The following is a 23,341-nucleotide window of genomic DNA, read 5'->3' as shown; positions in this document are numbered from 1 at the left end:
TTTTAATTTCAAATATATGTGAAGTCCTGAAAATTAGTGAATGGCAGAAAAGCACAGGTATTGTTAAGATATTCTAAAACACCCCTCACTGTATCAACTAACTGAAATTAAACTTCATGAACTATTTATATGTTGCCTTGTATGTAAAATGATTAATTTTAATTTATGTTTTTCTCCTTTCTATAATCCTGCTCACAATGTATTACTCAAAGCACTACATTTGCAATCCGTTATATTACAAAATGAATGCAATGTGCAGTATATAAACGTTGCCATATCTCTTTTGTAAATGTTCAATAAAGCTAAACAAAAAAAACTTTATCCGTCGCTATGGCAACCACATGTACACAAACATGGCGGAAAAGCTAGGAAGGACTTCGACGAAATGCACCTTTAGCCACAGCTTTAGCTAAAGTACGTAAAGGTTATATTTACGGGGTTAATAATTCGTGTCATTCGTGTCATAGTGCTTCTATAAACTATGCTGGAAGAACCGGAAAAGAGAGAAACACCGCGGTTTGACCCGTGTGTGAACAGTCACAGACCCGCTTCAGGGAAGTCACAGGTACGAACCCCTGCTGCTAACAATATTATACTTACAACGTCCGACCAAGCATCGAGCAAAATCGCAGTTTCTCTTTCTTCTGTACATTAGGACATCTCCCACGTGTTAGCAAGCACTTTCAAGGACCTTTACACGAAAGACATCATTGGGAAAGACACTCTGTCCAACCTCGTCAAGACGAAGAATGGACGAAGCAGCTACCACGACAGATATGTTGAAGAGCTTCAACAGGTAACATAGCAACACTGTTCCTAACGCTGCAAAACTGCACTATATTCAATTCAATTCAATTCACTTTTATTTAGAGTGCCAAATCATAACAAAAGTTATCTCAGGACACTTTACAGAGTAGGTAAAGACCACACTCTATGACTTATTTATGATTTACATAGACCCAACGATTCCCCCGTAGAGTACGATGGCAACGAAAACCTTCCCTATTACAGACAGGGACGTTGGACAGACCCAGCTCTGTGGAGGACGGACATCTGTCTGCACCGGTTGGGGAGGAAGAAAAGGAGAGAGAAAGAGAAAAGACGGACACAAAGACAGTGACACACTTCCAGAGATGCAAGCAACCACAAACGTGGACAGCCATCTGTCTTGACAAAGTCATCTTAAAAATAACAACATAGCTATGGGCTCGTAAGCCCTAGCTGTAAGCTTTACTCCAGACTTCACAAGTCAATGTCGATAGAGGAAATTAAATGTAACTGACTGTTCTTATTGCCCCCCCAATCACACAGGTTCATTCTGAGTACAGCCTGTGTATGAAAGAAGCCGACATGCTGGAGAGTCATATAATTCAGGCCAGAGCTCGGGCTGCGGCCACAGAAAGCCAGGCCTACGACAGAATGAAGGAGGAGATGGGAGATGTTTACAAACACCAGGGCTTCCTCACAGGTGAGATGGGAACATTTGCCATGAATTAATGCCAGTATAATGCCAATTAACGATGACGACCTGTACGTGTATTTGCCTTGAATGTCGCGTCTCATTTCTCATGTCGATTTTCAGTCCAAGCAGCCTTTTCCTGGTGCGTAGACAAAGATCTTCTCGAAATGAACAACCTGATTTCCCCGCAGGACTATTTAACAACGCAAAAACCACAAGCACCAGCACCAGCACCAGCACCAGCAGTCCCAGCAAGTACATGACCCCCTTGTGGATTCAATTATTAATGACCAATGTGTTTTGGCTGGATGTTTCATGTATCCTTTTCCTGTCAGAAAAATGGAATCTCGGCAAACCCACCGTTGCCTACGCCATGCACGTGTCCAAGGAGCCTCAGGACGATGGTTATACTCTGATTCCCAGTCCAGAAAAGATGGTCCCAGAAATGAAAGAGTCAGATCTCAGCCTGACTCTTGAATCCGGTTCAGATACCTCGATGAGCAAGAAAACTCCCAGGGAGGTGAGGAGTCACAAGCTTACACCCTTTGGATTACACAGACCCATTAAGAGTGATACATTTGACTAGAATATAATCTAAAATACAGAGAGATCATCACAAAAGACTAAAACAGGACATAAAATGAACATTATTAAAAAGCGTTCCTCAGAGTTTTGAAAGCTGGAGGAGACTTTCATACATCAGTGTATCATATATACGTTTCAGAGGCCCAACCAGACCAAACCCAGACCAAAGTGGAAGGGTGAGCCAAGCGCAAAGGATCGGGCAGAGGGATCGGAACAACTTCAGAAGCTGAAAGATCGACGCAACTTCCTACGCAATCCTCGCTTCCTCCCTCCAAATGCACAGCAGCAGGGTGGCACGTCCCTTGTCCGGCCCAGGACCAAAGTAGGGAAGAAAGACCGTGTGAGGAAAGAGATGGAGGAGCAAAGGTACCTGGAGAGTGCTGAGTATAGAGCTCCATGTCATCATTTCACAGTAAATGCGTAGGAGTTGGTCATTGGGCAGCAAATATAAAAAGGCAGCATAATGAAACACAATACTCTTAGGTCAGACAATCACTTTTCAATATTTACCGCAAACATGAGTACCCTCATGTGTATGAAAAGCTGAGATGTGTAACTTGATACTTCTGGCATTATGTAATTTATCGTACAATACGTCTGCCAAGCTGTGTTCACAAATGGAGCATCAAAGCCTTTTAAATGGTCATGATCCCTACATCTTGTGGGAAGAAATAAATCTATTATCACAGTACAAAGCCCAATTTGCATCAATGCAGCTTCAAAAAATGCTTCCAATTCCCATATAATTCATTTAACCTAGCACAATCCCCCACCAATTATGCTTTAACGACAAAAACTGTTCTTTTCCATGTGAATAATACATTTGTTAATCCAATCAGGCCGGGGTCACATAATATTGGCAGTCAGATTGATTCTTATTGACAAATGCACTTTGACACAGCTTGGGTCCAGAGATGAGCACAGATGGAAGTCCCATCTGAAGATGAGACAAGACAGCAGGGCAGTAATAGTCAAGTGTATGTTAAGAGACGGGCTGAGTGATATTCTGCCTGTGGAAAAAAACTCTGTTGACTTCAACATAAAGCCTAGTTAACTTTTCAACTGCTGTCGTGTCAGCAAGCACCACGTGTGTGGTGGTAAGTGTTGACACTCTGGTGAAAAGGTAACGCCTGCACACTTAACTCAATGCCACAAAAATGTAATAATAACATTTCAATCCTATTGCATCTTCATCAGATCAGAATGTTTGAACAATGGAAACCACACCCACATGTACAGACCATTTTACGGTTGTAAAGTTTATTTCATGCTGCAGTGCAATCTAAAATAGACAACAGCTGAAAGGAAGTTGACCAGGACCCAGGCTGTTGCCTAGCAATGGAATTCCATTCTATTGTGCACACCAAATGAGGACAGGTGTGCTTCATCTAAAACTATTGACAATATTATGTTATTGATAAAAGAGTCGAGGAAAAAGTATGTAAAGTAAAAAAACACAATAATAGAAAAACAGTATTAAAAGTAAATGTTTTAATAGTGTGGCAACTCTGCAACAGGGGCGGCAGTAGCTCAGTCCACAGGTGACTTGGCTGGGATGCCGGTTCGAGTCCTGTGTGGACTGGTGGCTGGAGAGGTGCCAGTTCATCTCCTGGGCACTGCCAAGGTGCTGTTGAGCAAGGCACCTAACCCCCAACTGCTCGGGGTGCTGGTTACTGGCAGCCCCCTCGCTCTAACATCTCTCCATTAATTGCATGTATATAGGTCCTGCTTGTGCATGTGCGTGTATTTCGGGCCTGTGTGTGTGTGTAACATGAAAAATAATAATAGAGTGAAAAAATCGAATAATAAAGGAATTCTTAACAGTAATTTGCAATAAGATAAATAAGATATACAGTGTCTCCTTTGAAGTATCTAAAAATACAGCATCAGAGGCAAAAGGCAGATGTGGAAAGTAAAATCGGAAATGCTTGCTTTGGTTTTGTTGTAGAAGTTAATGCTGACAGTAGCAGCTCACCACTTCCTGTGCGTCTTTATTGAGAACAGACAAAATGCTCAGCTGTTCTGTTTGTGCTCTTCCTCCCTGAAAGCTCCACTCCTGTACCAGTCTTTCTTGCAAAACCTTCATTGGTGGTTTTCACTGACTACAGTGTGGGACATGTTTATGAGGTATGTCACTGACGTATACTAAACAATTATAACTTGACACAGGAAACTGTTTGTCCATGAGGTGATGCACCTTAAACATGACCCTTCCTGTTGTAGACGACACTGGAGCTGAAAAACTTGACTTCTTCAAGCCGTACTGTCCGAGTCATCCCTCCCACCACTCCTTACTTCTCTATTGGCCTGGGTGAGCTCTGCCTTCTGTTCTGATTGGATTGTACAGCTTCCTTATACCTGTTCTTGTTGGGAGAGCAATCATCAAGGGAAATGTAAAATGTCAGTGACTGTATCAATAAGGAATTTCAAAGAGTCGTGACAGATAAAGTCTTGCATCTCTGGAATGCAATTGTGTTTTTTTTGCGGATTCCTGTGTTGCTGTTGCAATCATATATGAACATCAGCACCACCTACTGTATTAAGCACATAAGCATAAACAGCACACAAGTGATTGCAGAGAATTATGGTGATACAATGTAAGAAGGGATTGATATTCAGATATGTTTTGGCAGGGAGATTCCCTGGTGAGGGCGGTGTGGTTGCTCCAGGAATGAGTTGTAAGTACACAGTGCGCTTCGCTCCAGACTCCCTGGGGGACTATGAGGATTTCGTAGTGGTGGAGACCCAGGCTGAACACCTGCTTATGGTGCCCATCGCAGCCAGAAGACCCCCTCCAATACTCACATGTGAGTCTCATCACAGTCTACCGACCTCACGATGTTGTTATCCTCACAAGTGTTCTTTACTCGGTCATGCATTGTTAATATGTTTCCCCGTAATTCTTCTGCAGTACCAAGAGTTCTGAACTGTGGTTGTTGTCTGATCGGAGGGGTCAAATTTGTTGAGTTCCTGTGCCAAAATGTTGGCCTCAGCACCGGGACCTTTTGCATCATCCCCAAGAACCAGTGGCCAGCCTCAAACCTCAGGGTACAAAAGTGTATTTGACACTAGGGCTGCAACTAACGATTATTTTCATTATCTACTTATCTGTTGATCATCATCTCAATTAATTGATTACTTGTTGGGTTCAGAAAATATTGATCACTTTTTCCTAAAGCCTGAGGTGACCTCAGATGTTTTTTTCCACAACCCAAAAATATCTTTAAAAAAACTGAGAACATATTCACATTTGAGATTGAAATCAGAGATTTGGACGTTTGATTAATCAACTAATCGTTGCAGCTCTATCTGAAACATTATCTAAGGTACCAAGTTGATAAAATATATATTTGTTGTATTGCAAAAAATGAAAACTATTCTGTCCTCTTTATAAAGCCTGTGGCAAGAACTTACTTTTCCGAGCAGCCACCCTTTGCAGTTAGCCCGTCTCTTTTTGTGCTGCAGCCAGGAGAGGCCACTGTCGTCGAGGTGAGTCTTTTCTGGAGGGTAAAAAAATAGGTAGATGCAATGCTTAATGTGTTATTTGACTGGTTTAAAACCAGTTGTTATAAGCACTTCTCTCCAAGATTTAAATATGTGTGATGATTTAAAGAACTCTCAGAATACTTCACCTTTTTTCAAATGCAGGTTTCACTTCTGTGCAGCTGACTGTGCGCATAGAAATTCGGTCTAATGAAGGATCTGCTTGGTTTCAAATTTGTGTGTGTGTGTGTGTTTGTGTGTGTGTTTTTGCAGGTGGTGTTCTTTCCCATCACTGCTGAGAAAAGCTGTCAGGTGTTCACCGTTGTGTGCGACAACTGCCAGGTGAAAGATATTTCCGTTGAAGGTGAATCTGAACTCATCTATAGAGAGAGAAAAAAGGATGATTTGAAGTTTGTCCAGTGTAAGGTAAAATGTATTTGACCTCCTCGCCTCTATCTCTATAATGTGTGTGTTTCCCAGGGGAGGGCCAGCTGATTGCACTTGAGCTTGTGTCTGTATCTGGGAAGAACGAGCCTCCGGTGGTGGGAGAGGTGCACGACCTCACCGCAGAGCACTTTGTCCGTTTCAACCCATGTAACCCTCACTCTGTGCAACAGAAAAAAGTCATCATTAGAAACAATGTGTAAGCCTCCCACCCTCATATATCATTTTTGCGAAGCATGAAACAGGAGCTGCAACGCTGGTATTGTTTTCATCTTCTGTGTGTGTGTGTGTGTGTGTGTGTGTGTGTGTTGGTGTGTGTGTCATCATGGCATGTGGTCCTGGAGACAACTTTGTAGCAGGAACTACCACAGAGGCGGTTTTGAGTAGTTTTCTAGGTGTTTATATGTATGTTTGTCTGTCTGTAATCATATTTTGTTGCCGCAATACCGTCTCAACTGTGCACGATACAGTCACAAAACTTTACAGGTTTGTTGTTTAGATCCAAATGATGGTCGAGTTTGAAAATGGATGTAATCAGAGACCAAGGATTCAGATAAACAGAGTTTCTATTCAGGCATCATAAAATCCATCTCTCTCTCTCTCTCTCTCTCTCTCTCTCTCTCTCTCTCTCTCTCTCACACTCTCTCTCTCTCTCTCTCTCTCTCTCTCTCTCTCTCTCTCTCTCTCACACTCTCTCTCTCTCTCTCTCTCTCTCTCTCTCTCTCTCTCTCTTTCTCTCTCTCTCTCTCTCTCTCTCTCTCTCTCTCTCTCTCTGGGGCTTGAAGCCACTTGGAGCTGCCTTTCCACTGGCAGATCATGAAGCCCAACCTGCTACCTCTCCTACCAGGGGAAAGCTCAGGGCCCACCCATGTCCACTTCCACCTGGCTACAGATGATGTTTTCCATGTCAGTCCCTTAACAGGGGTTCTGGCCCCCTGCCAGGAACAAGAATTTCTGTTCGACTTCTGCCCTAAAGAGGTACAGAAGACTCTCATCCTAAAAGCAAAAATGTATTCCATGTCCTATTCAAAATGTTTGTGTTTTCTCTTAAGTTGGAGGATTACCACAGTGTTTGTCACTTAGTCCTGAGGGATGTCCCCCAGCTGCCACCAGAGCCCAGTGACAATAGGTAAAGTTCCTGTGAATTTGTATGAACAGTGATAGAAGTGTGCACTGTAAATATTCATTTGTAAAAAATAAAACCACAGGGTATCACATACAGCTCTGACATCACACATTAGAAGTTTCTTTGGCATACTTTCAATCTGTTGGATTGTGTTTGTGTGTGGTTGGAAAGTGCCCTTCAGCCTGTACGCACTGGCTCCAATGTGAGCGATGTCATCGTCATGGAGATAGAGGTCAAGGGGTCAACAGAGCCACGCCAGATCCTACTGGAACCCTATGCTGTTGTAATCCCCGGAGAGATTTTTATTTGCACGACCGCCCGCAGGCAATTCAAGGTTATTAAAGTCATTTTTTAACTATAATTTGCAGATGTTAGATTTTCCATCAAATGACTGTGTTTACATTTACAGTTATACATGGTGTTTCTCTGCCCTCTGTGTGTATTAGATGTGGAACCACAGCAAAACCTGCATCTTTTTTCAATGGGAGAGAATTAGCAGCAGCCACATAATAGAAGTAGAGCCCTCTACTGGTAGAATTGGTGTGTCACACAGTACAATGAAGACTAATGCAATAAGTTCACTTAACTTTGTACATGATGAATTGTCAACAGCATTTCATATAGTTGAGTTATTGGTTCATCATTAATTACTTTGTCTTCTGTGGGTCTAGAGGAGAATGAGTGTTTTGACTTCGACCTGATTCTGAGCGGGGGGAAACCAGAAAGGGTTGTGACCAGTCTGGTTTGCCACATAGAGCACCACCATGAGCCCGTCACTTTGGCCGTGGAAGTCTCTTTTAAGGTGAGAAAGAGTCTTAACACCATCACAGAATGACTTACTGTATACTATGTCACGGCTAAAATCTTCACAGAATGCTTTAATATTCCACCTTAAGTGTTTGTTGCTGTGACATTCTTTGATATAGTTCATCTGTAGTTTGTGACTTTTTTATGCCCATCATTTTATTTTGGATAGGGTCCCATAGTGACCCTCAGTGTGCCCAGTGTGGAGTTTGGGCTCATGAAGCTAGGAGAGCTGACACAGACCACGCTGCTCCTCACTAATATCACCCAGCTGGAGGCCTCCTGGATGCTGATGGAGAGGCATAATAGTCTGCAGGACCAGCAAGACTCACAGGTACAGTACAGTGGACTGATATAACAACACATTTATGATTTGATACCATGAAAAATAGGGCTTGTGTTAAAATCAGCGCAATATTTTTATTTTATTTTTTATATCTACACAAATCTCTGTTGCTTAGATCTTAGTGGAGCCACACAAAGGTGTGCTGCCCCCCTTGGCGTCTTTCAGTGTGGATGTGCTATTTAGTCCCCGTTTCTGCCAGCGATATGAAACAGAGCTGGAGTTGACAGTGGAGAATGGAACAGGATGGTAAGGATGCTCAGCTGCATGAAACTTCACTGTTCCTCTTTTTAAGATTTATTTTAAGATGTCAACTTTTCTTTAAATAAGCATTGTATTCAAAGGTCCCATATTATGCAAATTTTTCAGGTTCATACTTGTATTAAGTGTTTCTACTAGAACATTTTACATGCTCTAATGCTTAAAAACACATTATGTTTCTCATATTGTTTGTCTGAATATACCTGTATTCACCCTTTGTCTGAAATGTTCCGTTTTAACGTCTGTCTCTTTAAGGCCCCCTCCTAAAAAACCCAGTCTGCGCTGATTGGTCAGTGTTTCCGCATCTGAACTCTCTGCGTCGCTGCACCGTCACTGCAGCTTGGGAAAGACTCTAACAGCACTGTAGTAGCACTTCTACTTTTATATAGTATAGTTGTCACATCACAAACTAACAGAAGTCCTGACGGCTCATTCAAAGACACAGTTTCTGAATACGGGCTCTGTGTATTCCTCTGTGTGTTTTGATACTTTTACAGCATTTATAAAGCAACTCGCCCTGCTTTTTAATCAAATAGACAGGGAAATCTCACTCCAGTCTCACAAGTGACCGGCCCTGACAACAATAATGTTACTCAGTGTCCTGTTGATAATGAGTAACACGACCTGTGTGTTCGTTCCAGTCACCTGTCGGTGCGAGCAGATGTGCAGTCTCCTCAGGTGTGTCTGCTGAACTGTGAGCTGCTCCTCTCGGAACTCTACGCTGGAGTTCCCGCCAAGGCAGCCATCACACTTTTCAACCAGACGCTGCTGCCCGCACACTTCAGCTGGATGGTACGCCGGAATCATTACATTCAACCCAGTCACCAGAAGAAAATGTTGGCATTGTAGGTCGGGTCTAAACGCCTCCGAGCCCCTGCAACACGTACATACATGGGACGGACATGTTTTGACACCCCACAGTTGCAGTTTTAAATGCGATTAATTCTGTGAATTCAAACCAAAACCGATTTTTCTTAATATAGGCACCAAAACTTCTTGGTTAGGTTTAGGAAAAGATTGTAGGTACTTTGGGTTTAATTGGATCAATAGTGACTATCAAATGAAATATTTGATAAGGAAAATTAATAAAGAAAAATTACTAAAAATTAATAACTTAAATTTATTAAAAACGTCACACGGAGAACCAATCAAATATAGTGCCTTGACTCACGTTCAGATTATGAGATTGACTATTCTCAATAAACTTACCGTTAATCAAGGAAATATTAGTTATCACCAATAATTATCAAAGATAATAATAAAAATGACTCTAGTTAAACCAGAGTTCCTCGGGGCACCACCGTCATAGACGGAGTGATAACTAATATTAAAGTCTCATAAAATATATTAAACTAATAATTAAGGGTTAAACACCGATAAATATAATAGTTTAATTAGTTGAAGGATTTAAGAAGTTCTTTTCTTAGTAGAAGCTGGCTCATTCATCTTTGTGTAATATTAAATAATCAGACATATGGTAAACACAAACATTTATTAACAGGTTAATAAATGCAACAAACAAGACACAATAAACTAACTAAAGCTAACAACAAACGTATGTTTGTGTGTATGTGTGTGTGTGTGTGCGTGTGTGTGTGTGTGTGAGAGAGAGAGAGAGACAAAGAGAAGAGGTGGGGGCTCGAAGAAGGTGTGAACATTCTCTTTGTTACACAAAGGCCGGAAGCCTGATCTCTCAGTTCTTCTGACAAAGTTACAATGGTATCTAGCCGTTCATAAAGTCCTATAACATGTAGTAATGCCCAGTTGGTGATTAGTTACCAGTCCATGAGATAGGAGATGTTTTGCGTTGCTAGATGCCAGTGGTTGGGTGAAGAAAGGAAGCTCCGTGGTAGTTCTTGTCTGATTGTGGCTCTTAGGCACAAGAGGATTCGGATCGTCTGTGCTGTGCTCAGTTGAGGATAACCGGTTGGTTAACCTTCGTGGTGATCCCACGCCATAGGCCAGGTCCAGGGCCGAGGGGACAGCTGGAAGCTGGTCTCCTGGAGTTGAGTGATCAGGGAGAGAGAGCGGGAGGAAGATCCGGGAGCAAGATCCAGTAGAAAGAGTCAGTAGAAAGAGTCAGTAGAAAGAGAGCGAGAGATTGTGTGCTTCACTTTATATAGGCCCGGATGATGTCATCAACTGGGGGTCAATTCAGCCAATGAACAGTTTGGGTGCCTTGGAGGATTCACACCTGGGTGTGACCTGTTGTGGGGGTGAAGGCATTTTGAGGTCTTTGTTCCAACAGGCTGTGGGCCTACTGTAATCAAGACAGTTTGAGTTAATCCAGAAAATGAACAATCATCTTTGGGCGCCGGTTGCACCTACATATCCCCCCGATGTCCTTGAGACTGCACCCGATGTGCGGTTTTAAGGGCATCTTTCACAGTCCATAGATGTACAGAGTTCATTTGTCAGTTCATTTAGGGTTTGCAACATTTTGGGCAGTTATTTCACCAACTGGGAATTGGCTAAACACTACTAATATCTCGACTAGGCAAGAACAAAAGCTACAAAACAAAATCTAAACATGACAATGGCACTATACGAAATACATAATAAACATTGTTTCTCAGCTACTCTTCAGGTTAGTGAGAACAGAAGTGTTAGTTATGTAAATGACTTGGGGTGAGATACAGATGAGATTCAGCTGTCAGTTGCATGAGGACAGTTGTATGATTGGTGTGTCAATCCAAGATGTGTCCTAAACTAGTGTTTACCAGTGAGCTTATTACAAAATACAAGGAGTTGATCCAAAAGTATTTGCAAAGTTTGTACAAGGTGTTAAGTCCAATTACAATTTGGGTCTTATTGAGTTTGCTGCGGCTGCTAACAAATCAAAGTTTACCAATTTAACTGTGAGAAAAGTAAGGCTGCTGAGATTGCATTAATCTTACTATCAGTGCAGAAGGACTGTTACCTACAAAACCGAGAGGAGCGGACTCTGGAGCTCTGTTGTTTGAAGTTCGTCTTCACTCGTGGCTCAGGGCTGTAACGCTGCCTGTAGCCGTGTACAGAAAGACACTCAGAGGCACTGTCACTGTCGGATTCTGAGCTGCGGTCAGAGATGCTGTGGTCATCATCTGAGCAGTGGTTTGGCAGGTCATTATGCTGGGCCAGGATCTCAGAATATGGCCTTCTACAGCTCCTGCTCTGGGCATGACTATCCCGTGGCAGCTGGCGGACATGGCGTTTACGCTCTGCGTCCCTATGCTGTGTTTTGTCCCCCCCTTTCGATCTGTTCTGAGGATGGGGCTCTGAGACAGAAGGTCTGTGTGACCTCACGGTGTTTGAGCTGCTGGAAGCAGATGTTGTGTCCCTTGCTTTGCAATTGACAACAGTTTCCCAAGCCACCTGTGCTATTTTCCTAACCTTGTTAAGAGAGAGGTTATCTTTCCTTGTCTCAAGAATAACGTGTGTACGTATACAAGGATGAAGATTCTGCAAGTACAGGGACTTAAAAGTTGGGTTCTCTTCTAAGCCTGGTGCATTCCTTCCTTGGAAGTATACGTGTCTCAAACGTCTGTAATAGTCTCTGGGACTCTCTTGACGGGAATGTTTTATTTGACTAGCTGCAACCAAAGAAGCGATTTCGTCTGCAGTAGAAGCAAATTCTTCTGTCAGTGCATGACGAAGCTCATTGTAGTCATTTCTGACTCTGGCAGGTTGAGACTGTATAACTTTGCGGACAGCTTTTGAGCTGGTTTTCCACACAAGTTTAACTTTCTCTCTCTGTGTTGCATTGGGCAGGTCAATTAGATTTTGATCTAATTCCCTAAAATGGTCCTCAATGTTATGATCGCAGTTGTCTGGATCAAACACGTCCATATCTTTAGCTAGAAGCTCAAGCTCTTCAAGGCGGGGACATTGTGAACTCACCGTTTGTGAAGTCAAGACTATGCTAGCTCTGTCATCACTCTCAAAGTGATGCAGTGAGGAGGTAGAGCAGGACTGAACTTCCTTGGTCTGCTCTGGAGAGGGCGTTAATCTCTCATTGAGGGAGGAATTTGAATTTGAAAAGCCAGAATCAGCAAGGCTGAACGACTTTGGTGGGGCAAGAGTTTCTGATCTAAGCCCTAACAATTCCTTTTTGTGGGAGAAGAGTTGTGACTCTGCTGAGTGCAAATCTTCTAAATAACGCAGGACTTTGTGATTTGCTATCTGAACTTCACTGATGAGATTAGCATTTTGAGCTTTAAGGGATTCTATCTCCTTTTCTAATGCTGTTTTGCTCTGACAGACAATGTTAATTTGCCGGTGAAAGTTCAGGAGCAAACATCTCAACACTGACCCTTTAGATGTGTCGCTGAGAAGGGAGTCTATTTCTTTACTGCACTCACTTAAGTTCAATGTGTTAATGAACTCAGGGTAGCCAGGTTTAAGGCCCTGTGCTAGGGAAGAAATGAAATTCTCTACACTTGGGTTCTCCATTGTTTTAAAATGGAAGGTGAGATTAAACTTGTTGTCTAGTACAACAATGCAATTGTTTTGGCTCTGGTGTTGCTTGGCAGACACCTTGTGATGTAAATTGGGTAGTACACTAGCCTAAAACAACAGTTCCTCTGATCTACACTTTGTGGGTAGCTTGCTTCCTGCGCAGGGAGGGGCAACTACAGCACCATGTGGTTCTGGGACCAGAATTTACACTAACTAAGATGCAGGGCAGTCAGTCAGGGAATAATATCTATAAAGTACTACTCAAGCTGAGACACGTGGAAGAAACAGCTTGGCATGTAACTTTATTTCACAGGGGCTGGTAGCACACTGTGGCTCTATCTATCTCCACTCAGGTTGAAATGCAAGGCAGTTCCAACAGTTAAAACTCTCGGGTTCATAGGGCCGGGGGCACGCTATGAGTTAAGGGGAAGGAGCACTTAATTTAGCAACAATTTATGACAAGACTCATTAGATTGCATTGAATATGTGATATTCAAATGCTAAACCAAACTTCAATAGCTAGCAGCAATAGCAAAATCTTAAGGGTAACTATCAGGCTTACAGAGGTTATCAATATTCTCAAATCGCTTTAGCTAAATTTGGAATTAATCAAATAACACCACTTTGTACTTGTTTGTAAGTACAGCTGGATGTCTACTCCTGTGGAAGACAAGTGGGGTTAAATGGAACGACTTTTGGAAAATTTTGGATGAAAAATCCAAAAATTGTAAAATGTCCAAAAATATGACGAATATTAATATCACACAATTATGAATTATTGCCAAGCCAACATAACTATGCCTCACACGGGGCACCAATGTAGGTACTTTGGGTTTAATTGGATCAATAGTGACTATCAAATGAAATATTTGATAAGGAAAATTAATAAAGAAAAATTACTAAAAATTAATAACTTAAATTTATTAAAAACGTCACACGGAGAACCAATCAAATATAGTGCCTTGACTCACGTTCAGATTATGAGATTGACTATTCTCAATAAACTTACCGTTAATCAAGGAAATATTAGTTATCACCAATAATTATCAAAGATAATAATAAAAATGACTCTAGTTAAACCAGAGTTCCTCGGGGCACCACCGTCATAGACGGAGTGATAACTAATATTAAAGTCTCATAAAATATATTAAACTAATAATTAAGGGTTAAACACCGATAAATATAATAGTTTAATTAGTTGAAGGATTTAAGAAGTTCTTTTCTTAGTAGAAGCTGGCTCATTCATCTTTGTGTAATATTAAATAATCAGACATATGGTAAACACAAACATTTATTAACAGGTTAATAAATGCAACAAACAAGACACAATAAACTAACTAAAGCTAACAACAAACGTATGTTTGTGTGTATGTGTGTGTGTGTGTGCGTGTGTGTGTGTGTGTGAGAGAGAGAGAGAGACAAAGAGAAGAGGTGGGGGCTCGAAGAAGGTGTGAACATTCTCTTTGTTACACAAAGGCCGGAAGCCTGATCTCTCAGTTCTTCTGACAAAGTTACAATGGTATCTAGCCGTTCATAAAGTCCTATAACATGTAGTAATGCCCAGTTGGTGATTAGTTACCAGTCCATGAGATAGGAGATGTTTTGCGTTGCTAGATGCCAGTGGTTGGGTGAAGAAAGGAAGCTCCGTGGTAGTTCTTGTCTGATTGTGGCTCTTAGGCACAAGAGGATTCGGATCGTCTGTGCTGTGCTCAGTTGAGGATAACCGGTTGGTTAACCTTCGTGGTGATCCCACGCCATAGGCCAGGTCCAGGGCCGAGGGGACAGCTGGAAGCTGGTCTCCTGGAGTTGAGTGATCAGGGAGAGAGAGCGGGAGGAAGATCCGGGAGCAAGATCCAGTAGAAAGAGTCAGTAGAAAGAGTCAGTAGAAAGAGAGCGAGAGATTGTGTGCTTCACTTTATATAGGCCCGGATGATGTCATCAACTGGGGGTCAATTCAGCCAATGAACAGTTTGGGTGCCTTGGAGGATTCACACCTGGGTGTGACCTGTTGTGGGGGTGAAGGCATTTTGAGGTCTTTGTTCCAACAGGCTGTGGGCCTACTGTAATCAAACTGACAGTTTGAGTTAATCCAGAAAATGAACAATCATCTTTGGGCGCCGGTTGCACCTACAAGATCATGGTATGGGTTAAAATAAATATGTCTGTTATGTAAGTAAGTTTCACTTACACATGGTATAGAACACAAACTGCGGTCTCTGGGGTGAAAGTCTGGGGTGTGTTTGACCGAACCATCCAACCCAAACTCCTCCTTAAAGTGTAATTCCTGCGCAAAATCATCCCATGATCTTTTCCGGCACTTACATACATCAAATAAGCCATTGCAGACGCATTGAAACGGCTTTTTTAAGCACTAATACTGCTCAAAATGACACCAAACCTCTGCAGCAGCATGAGAAGAGTCCCTACACAGAAAACAAAGCACCAACAACGTAGTATGTGAACCTGGAGTTTATTAAAAGAGTGTTGTGAAAGACTTACCAACTGGCCCCGGTAGCAGCTCCTCTCATAGTAAAGTCCATTCAAGTCGATGACCAAATGCAATCGCTATCATGCTACTGCAGAGGTTTGGTGTTATTTTGAGCAGTATTAGTGCTTAAAAAGCCATTTGAATGCGTTTGCCTTGCTGCCCCGAGCTAATCAGTGTTGTGTGCCACGTTCGGCTGTTAGCGACTCTCGGATTTCTCCGTTAATAGTTCATATAAGAAAAAAACTCTCAATGGCTTATTTGATGTATGTAAGTGCCGGACAAGACCATGGGATGATTTTGCGTCGGAATTACACTTTAAGGGGAGTCAGTCAGTTAAAAGCCTGGTGTGTGTCATACAGACGCTAAACACCAAAAAATGTTTCATATCAACTTTTCTGTGGTTTGCAGAAACATACGATGCTAACATTTATCACCACTAAATCATGCACAGTAAGAAAGCCATTTAGGTTGTTTGGCTACATGTTATCCGTTAGCGAATGGTCCTTGCTTCTTTTCCTCAAATTAAATTGGCTAAAATTAGGATGTCTTTTATGAAAATTGATACTTGTTGATGTGAGTTTTACATCCTCCCCACCAGGCTCAGCTCCAGGGTAAACAGGCGGAACTGTGTACAGCCAGTTTTGACCCCTCATTTGGCACTCTGGGACCTAATGCCAGTTTGGAGATCAGAGTTAACTTCATCTCTCACACAGATGTAAGTACCAGTTGTTAACACGCCAGAGGGTCAAAAAATGTGTCCCTTAACATCTGAGTATCTGAGAGTGACGGAGGGGAATAGTGCCACTTCTTTGATATACTTTTATATATTTTCTTTGTCCAGCTGGAGCTGACTGAGTTGGCTGCTCTCTGTGAGGTCCAGGGGATGAACTCTCCTCTTGTTCTTCGCATCATCGCTTCCAAAATAAAAAAACTCAGTGTCTCCTACTCCCTGCCCAGTGTCTGGTAGTAACATAGGTTTCAAGCCCATCATCTAATCCATTATTTATCTAAGTGTTTGTTAAGTCATGATTTCTGTTCTTTGCTTTAGCTCTACCGCAGATGATGAGAGCCCCTCTGCACTGTTACTTGACTTTGGAGATTACGTCATTTTGAAGAGATCTGTTACTAAGCAGTTATTGATAACCAATCAAACTGCGATCCCTGCCACCTTCACCATTGAGGCGGACTATTTCACCTGCCATGCCTTGAAGCCAAATAACCAGCCAGAGAAAAGGTAAGGGGGGCTAGCTCACAAACCTGAATTCACTAACAAGACCACACCATGGTACGGTATTTGAAAGGTTTTAATTTGAAATGACCAAGGGTGCGGGAAAGGGGGTTGAGGGAAGATGGGGATCTAAAAGGGAGGATGATACGGTTGAACTGTGTCGAGGTGTGAATGTCAGTAAGGAACCTGGGGAGCTCGGCTCCGAGTGGGGTTACGCCGTCATGGTGCGCTGGTCCATTAACCCCCAGAGTTCACGTCCAGGAGCAGTTGTGTGCGGTTTTAAGCCGCCATGGCACCCTTCAGCAGAGGGGAGAGAAGAACAGGGTTTTGGAGAGGAGGGTTAGACACGTGTTTGTGTGTTGCACGGGTGATTATGTTGAGGAGATTCAGGTGGTTTGCTTCCTGAGGCGTGGGTGGTGGAAGAGGGGTGTGGTCCTGTTCCTGAACCCTAGTTATAAAAACTACATTCATGGATCAAAGAAGGACTTTATAGTTCTGCAGATGTGACACGGGCTGCATTTAAATTTACAGATTCAGATACGTTGAGAAGCCGCTTCACTCTGTTCAAGCTGAGAAAGTGGAAGAAAAAGCACACAAGGGTATGCTTTACCTTTTCATAACACACTATTAAGAATTAAGCAGATTGAGAACATGCTCACTTTTTGTCTTTAATGGCAGAGTTTGTGAGCAGCCTGCTGGCGCATGGAAAAGGTGCAGCTTTCTTTGTCCTGCCAGACTCTGGGGAGCTGGGACCTTTTGAGACCCAGACTGTGGATGTCACTGCCTACACTGACATGTGGGGGGAATACAGGGATCGCCTCATATGCAAAGTATGATGCTATACAATGCGATGTCACAGATTCAATTCAATTCAATTCAATTTTATTTATAGTGCCAAATATTTCAGCCTTAGAAATAACTTCTCAGTAAGATTAAGACCAAATTGTACACATATATCCTTCATCTTGTTTTGTTGATATCCTCCTACAGGTGGGAGACCTCGAGCCCACGCTCATCCCCATGCGGATGACAGTGACAGGCTGCCCACTCTACTTCCAAATGACAGGCCCACGTCCAGATAACCAGAACCAGGGACCAATCATACAGTCCGTTCACCTGTCCATTTCTACAATTAATATACACCTATGATGGCGTTATATATTTGGATTTGACATTCCTGTTTGCACCATTAGGTTTGGCACTCATGTATCTGGAGGAGACACTGTATCTCGTTCTCTTCGCATCAACAATCCCACCATGTTTAGTGAGTGAAATCATAAAAAACGTATGAATATTTGCTTGTTTTCTGATCTGGCTTTTATTTAATAACAGATCAGTTGGATTTAATTTAGTGGCTAGGTAGGTTCCTGAAATGGAATTAGGAATGGGAATTGATAAGATTTGATCAGTCCGATTCTGGGCCTGTCTTGTCCTGATTCCTAATCAATTTTCTGTGTGTGAGTAAAAGTAAAAGTAGGCCTATGCGATTTTCAACGACAATATAACGGGATTTTTGTAGTGTGGTCATCTTTCTTTGTGAAACTCAGCCACGCTTAAGACCATATCTGCCTCTCCACCATGACTCCTTCTTGTTGCAAGTTTCCAGCAGTGTTGACGTAATTATTTTGCAATGCACAATGGCGGGATCGATAAAAGGCATGGATAAACTTGGAAGCATACGATTCTTAAGGATCGGACAATTTGGAATCGGTCCAACTGGAACTGATTCTCAATTCCCGCCCTCACTTGGAATATGTGTTCATTTGTGTGTTAGTCTGACTACTGCAATAGCACTAAGTATTTCAATGTAGTCTTTGTGACTTCTTTTACCTTTTTGTTATTTGTCACTGTGTATAAGCAACCAATTTCCCCCCCGGTGGTTTACACGTGTTTCTAATCTAAATCTTTATTTGCTGCCAGATATTCGCATGGACTGGGAAACATATAACATAGATCAGAATGACCATAAATTAGTGGATGTTGTGGTAGCATATGGAGAGGCCTTTCCAGTTAAAGATGCTGATGGCAATGAGGTGTTGAGTGGAGCATTAAGGATTTCTGGTGGGAACGTTCAAACAGCCTGGCAAAGGAATCAGACCCCAGGCTCCGAGGGAACGAGCACCTCCCTGCGAAGCATGACTGTGAGTTCATTTGACATCACAACACAGGTACACAAACATCAACTTTTATTACTTTTATAACGTTGCCTCTGGGAAATTATCTTGGTTATGATGCCAGTAAGTGGACCCACATTTCATCGGCTCAAACCGCCTTAATCCTATTGATTTCAGAGCGGGGATGGGGAGAAATATGTATCTGACGATGACCGGGAAGACGAGGAAACCTGTCTTTATCCCTCTTCTGCAAAGAAAAAACTCATCTCCGTCCACATCAGGCCTCATGTGGGCAACCTCTCAGATTACCCATACTGCATCACACCCCAGCAAATAGTATGTTGATAAAATGTTATTCACATACATCCATTTCACCACTTAAACCTTGCTTTTAGCCATATGGATAATGTATTTTGTTACTGCTGCTTATCTCAAGGTGATCCCAGCGAAGAGCAGTGGAACCATCCATGTATCTTTCACTCCATTGACTCTTTCTGGGTCAGGTCGTGAGTCCAGGTGTAATGGCCTGGCTCTGGGCTTCTTGAGTTTGGACTCCGAGGTAACACACACAACACACTAAACAGTATCTTACAAAATTAAATCCTGGAAAAGACAAACAGTGGGTGACTCTGATGCAACCTAAACGCCCTTATTATTGTGTTTGTTTACAGATGGCTGCCTGTGTCCCGGGGAAAGTTGGCAGAGCTCAGGGTTTGGATTTGGAGCCTGTCAGGATGGATCTACTAGCAGTCGTCAAGCCCGCAGTGTTAGCAATTACAATCATACTGTGTCCCGAAAACTCCCAATGCATCCAACTCAATTTATGCTTCCTTAATTAAAATGAGCTGAGGTTAAGCAAAAGGTGCTCAGCGGTGGTCTGATTAAGTTGCATTTCTCCCTCTTGGCTCTGTGTTATTCCAGGCTGTTAGTGCAGATGGAGGAGGATGAGGCAGTGCTGGAGTTTCGCGTCTCAGCTGGTGATTTACTGAAGGCAGATTCAGAGGAGGTCAGTCTGAGTCATCGACACTAATCAACGGTGCTCGGACACACTGAAGTGCTTGCATGAGGTATTGATCCTTACGGTGTGTGCTGCAGTATTTCTGACCACTTTTATGGTTGTTTTGCTCCTTAGCTGGTAGTTTGTGAATTCGACACCACACGGGCCCTTCAGCTGAGAAACAACTCAGAAATGCCTCTGCACTTCAGACTGAGGACTCGGCCTCCGTTTTTAGTGCTCAAGCCGCAGTCTCGGGCCCAGACCAGCACCTCCAGCAACCTGCCTACTAGTGACAGCCAGTCTCTGGTGCTGCAACCACAGCACAGCATGCAGGTGAGATAAAGAGAGGCAGTTATGTTCTTGTTAATAATATTTCCATCTAAAGGATGGATGCTATTTTGTTATTCTTGAAAGTAATAAGTTGTACTCTTTTCTGTGAATACCAGGTGAAGGTGGCCTTCCACTGCTCCCAGTCCCTTCTGGACCATGCAGACGAGGCAGATGAGGAAGTCCCTGTTGGGGTGACACTCGTCCATCATGCAAGAGGAGGAAGGAAGCTGATGTTCCAGGAAAACCTCCTGATTCACTACAGCAACAACAGCCTGCAGGTCAGACGCTGTAGAACTCAAGTGTCGAAATGTGTAAAAGGGGAGAAAAGTACTGTTTAGTCACTTGTAGGCAACTGACCTCATAAAGTTCATTTCTTCTCCCATCTGTGCAGACAGTGCCTCTCCGTGCCCATGTGGATCTTGCTACAATTCGTCTGTCCAGTGACAGTATCAACTTTGGGTTCTGCTACGTGGGACAGACACAGATAATAGAAGTCATCCTTTACAGCCACGGAGCCCACACTTACTGGAAATCAGTTATAGGTACCTACTGAACTGTCTTCTTTCCCCCATTCACTTCTGTGCCTTTACGTTGGCTCTCAGGTTTGTTTGGGACTTTAATTTATGTACAGCTTGGCTACACTAGCTGGAATTATGCTTTGCTTGTTATTACTATTATTAATATTACGAGCATTTACTTCTGGAATGCGAGATCTCCCAACCATCGTATATATTTACAGTGTGAGGCATTAAAAAGGCATTAAAAAGGCATTAAAAAGGCGTAAATTTGACTTGCTGAAAACTGCAGATACCCCGTTATTAGTTACGCTCTAAACTGACTTTAATATAAAGCTTCACCTTTTCTTTTACACAAGCAGTACTCTGAAATGGCAGTTATTATATGTATTCGGCCTATCTAATCATTGTATTTCATTAACAGTAGGAAGGTGTCAAACTCATTTTCCTTATTATAACGATTTTCCATAGACACGTTTAAATATAATGAGGGTTTAACATCAAATGATTGCCTTTTGTTTGCAATATTAAATTGCAGTGCTAAGAAAGTATGTCCATGATGTCACACCATCAAACGATGTCAGTAGTGTCAATTATGATTCATATTCCTTTCTTCGCATAGCTCATGTTTCACAGCGTGTGTGTGTGTGTGTGTGTGTGTGTGTGTGTATGTGTGTGTGTGTGTGTGTGTGTGTAGAGTCAGATGAAGGAGACTCCCATGTGTTCAAAGTGACACCAGACTTTGGGCTCCTCGGGTCAAAGGAGCTCCACGTCACCAGCTGCAGTCAGTGTCTCCAGATCAGCTTCACTCCCAGGTAACAAGACCAACAAGACTCCACAGACCAACATGAGCGTATACTATAAAGGTAACATTTTTGCTATGATATCCAAATCGTCTTAAGTTTCAGATGTTTGCATTTCATGTGTTACAGTGAGGACAGAGAGTTCAGGGCCACTGTGGTCATCCAGTCTCTGGTGAAGACCCCTGTCACTCTGCTGCTCCAGGGAATAGGATCCTTTGATGAGGTGTTCAGGTCTGACTAGATGTCCGTATAACATCACAGGCAAACAATCCCCACCCCCTTACATCAACTTGTTTGTAAGTAATTTGTAATATTGTTAATAAATATAAAGAGCAACTTGTCAGGTCTCTTATTCATCATTTTATTACGCGTAAAAGTAATTTTAATAATCAGCAAAGAATGAACTTGTGGCTGGTTTTCTATCAAAAGAATCACCAATGCTGAGACTTAATTAACTGAATTATAGTCACTCAATCCCTGAATGAAGGATTTCTGCAGTTAAATATTAACGTGAGTTCATGTGATACGTAGTTTAAGGTACTTAACCATCTGCTATGTTCCAGATATTATCCCCTAAGGTAAACTAGCATCAGCTTTTTATATTAAAAGGTAATCAAAACAGGACCAAATTGCATCAACCACCTAGTCTCTTTTTATTTAGTGAGGTTTAAATCGCTCTTTGTAATCACTGAAACAAGTCATGATTTCTAATATAAATGCTATTTATTTAGCACCTGTTGCTCAAAGTGCTTCACAATAAGGTGAAGAAACAACAGAAAAAATTGAAACAGTCAAGTTAAACAGGTTCAAATACTGCACAACAACACCACACAATCGAATGAATAGTGAACAACAGAGGCAGGGAATAGCAAAAACAGGTATGTTAAGAACAATTTAACAGTTTATAAATACAGGCCGTGTGCATTTCTCTGTGGATTGATACTTGCTGAGTATTTATAAAGCACCTACACCTGCTTTATTATCAAAAAAATCATGGAAATCTCACTTTTTACAATATAGGGCCTTTAAAAGGCATTGCTGAATACATAAGCGCTCAATTGTTGTTCAAAGTTGTTCACAGAGCAGGCATCTCTTATAGACTTCAGTAGGGAATTCCTGTATTTTGGTTCATAGTTTTTTTAAAGAGGCAGTGAAGGATTATACAATGTCAAAGACGGATGATATGGTCTCTCCTTCATGTTCTACTTAAAAGCCTGGCAGCAGAGTTCTGACTTAATTACAGTCTAGTCTTCTTCAGTCCAGCAAATTCGAAGACAGCAGCCGCTTCCACTCCAGTCCCAACGCACATGGACACCATGTGATAAGCCCTGGAGACAATTTTCAGAACAGGAAACCACAGGAGATGGATACTAGGAAAGCCTGTCTGATGATTGATACTGGATGCATTTTCATTTTTTTTTTTTTTTCAATCAAATGAGTCTTGTATTTCTCAAACAAATGAACAGCAGCGGCTCTGTAACACTGTCTGCCTGTGTGTGTTTTTGCTCATTGGGGTCAGTTATCAACGTACATTCTGTACTTATATATATATATATATATATAGATTTTATCTCATTCTTGGTATATGTGCCGTATCTTTATTTGATATTTTTGTAAAAAAGAGTGAAATTTACCATTTAGGGAGGAGGCCATTGTAAGTTGCAAGAAGATGACCTGCAGCAATTGCTCATCAGATTTGCTCACAGGAAATCCATCAAAAAAAGCAGTATTTTTCAGGTTGTCCTGTGGAGCTCACCTGTCTGCCAAAAGCCTGCACTGACTTTCAGCGTAGTCAATATGAGCCACAGTGGATTTGTCTAGAAGCCCCTTTTAGCAAAAATCCAAAAAAGGCCACAAGGATAAACACATGCATGTGATCTTGTTCCAGTGCTGCAGGCATGGAAGAGGCTGGTTCAATACCCAT

General features: G+C 42.2%; 1 protein-coding gene across 1 annotated transcript; it reads left to right on the top strand.

The window, feature by feature from the left end:
* Positions 1-481: 481 nt before the first annotated feature.
* Positions 482-21,685, top strand: dlec1 (DLEC1 cilia and flagella associated protein; the record flags this gene model as incomplete). The annotated part of the gene is made up of 38 exons (XM_083936536.1): positions 482-565; positions 656-796; positions 1,312-1,468; positions 1,583-1,714; positions 1,795-1,979; positions 2,184-2,410; positions 4,093-4,171; positions 4,268-4,355; positions 4,678-4,851; positions 4,956-5,092; positions 5,441-5,533; positions 5,801-5,891; positions 6,008-6,170; positions 6,757-6,949; positions 7,024-7,100; positions 7,269-7,431; positions 7,544-7,637; positions 7,769-7,899; positions 8,074-8,235; positions 8,363-8,493; positions 9,147-9,297; positions 16,029-16,145; positions 16,272-16,393; positions 16,479-16,664; positions 17,190-17,257; positions 17,337-17,488; positions 17,649-17,764; positions 17,852-17,922; positions 18,579-18,799; positions 18,950-19,108; positions 19,209-19,331; positions 19,444-19,538; positions 19,694-19,778; positions 19,905-20,102; positions 20,216-20,377; positions 20,491-20,641; positions 21,312-21,429; positions 21,547-21,685. 38 exons carry the CDS (start codon positions 482-484, stop codon positions 21,656-21,658), a joined length of 5,109 nt encoding a protein of 1,702 aa, XP_083792662.1. The 3' UTR covers positions 21,659-21,685.
* Between the last annotated feature and the right edge of the window lie 1,656 nt (positions 21,686-23,341).

Source organism: Echiichthys vipera (assembly GCF_963691815.1).
Source record: "Echiichthys vipera genome assembly, chromosome: 21".
In the NCBI taxonomy this organism is placed as follows: domain Eukaryota; kingdom Metazoa; phylum Chordata; class Actinopteri; order Perciformes; family Trachinidae; genus Echiichthys; species Echiichthys vipera.
This window is presented reverse-complemented; position numbering and strand designations above follow the sequence as displayed.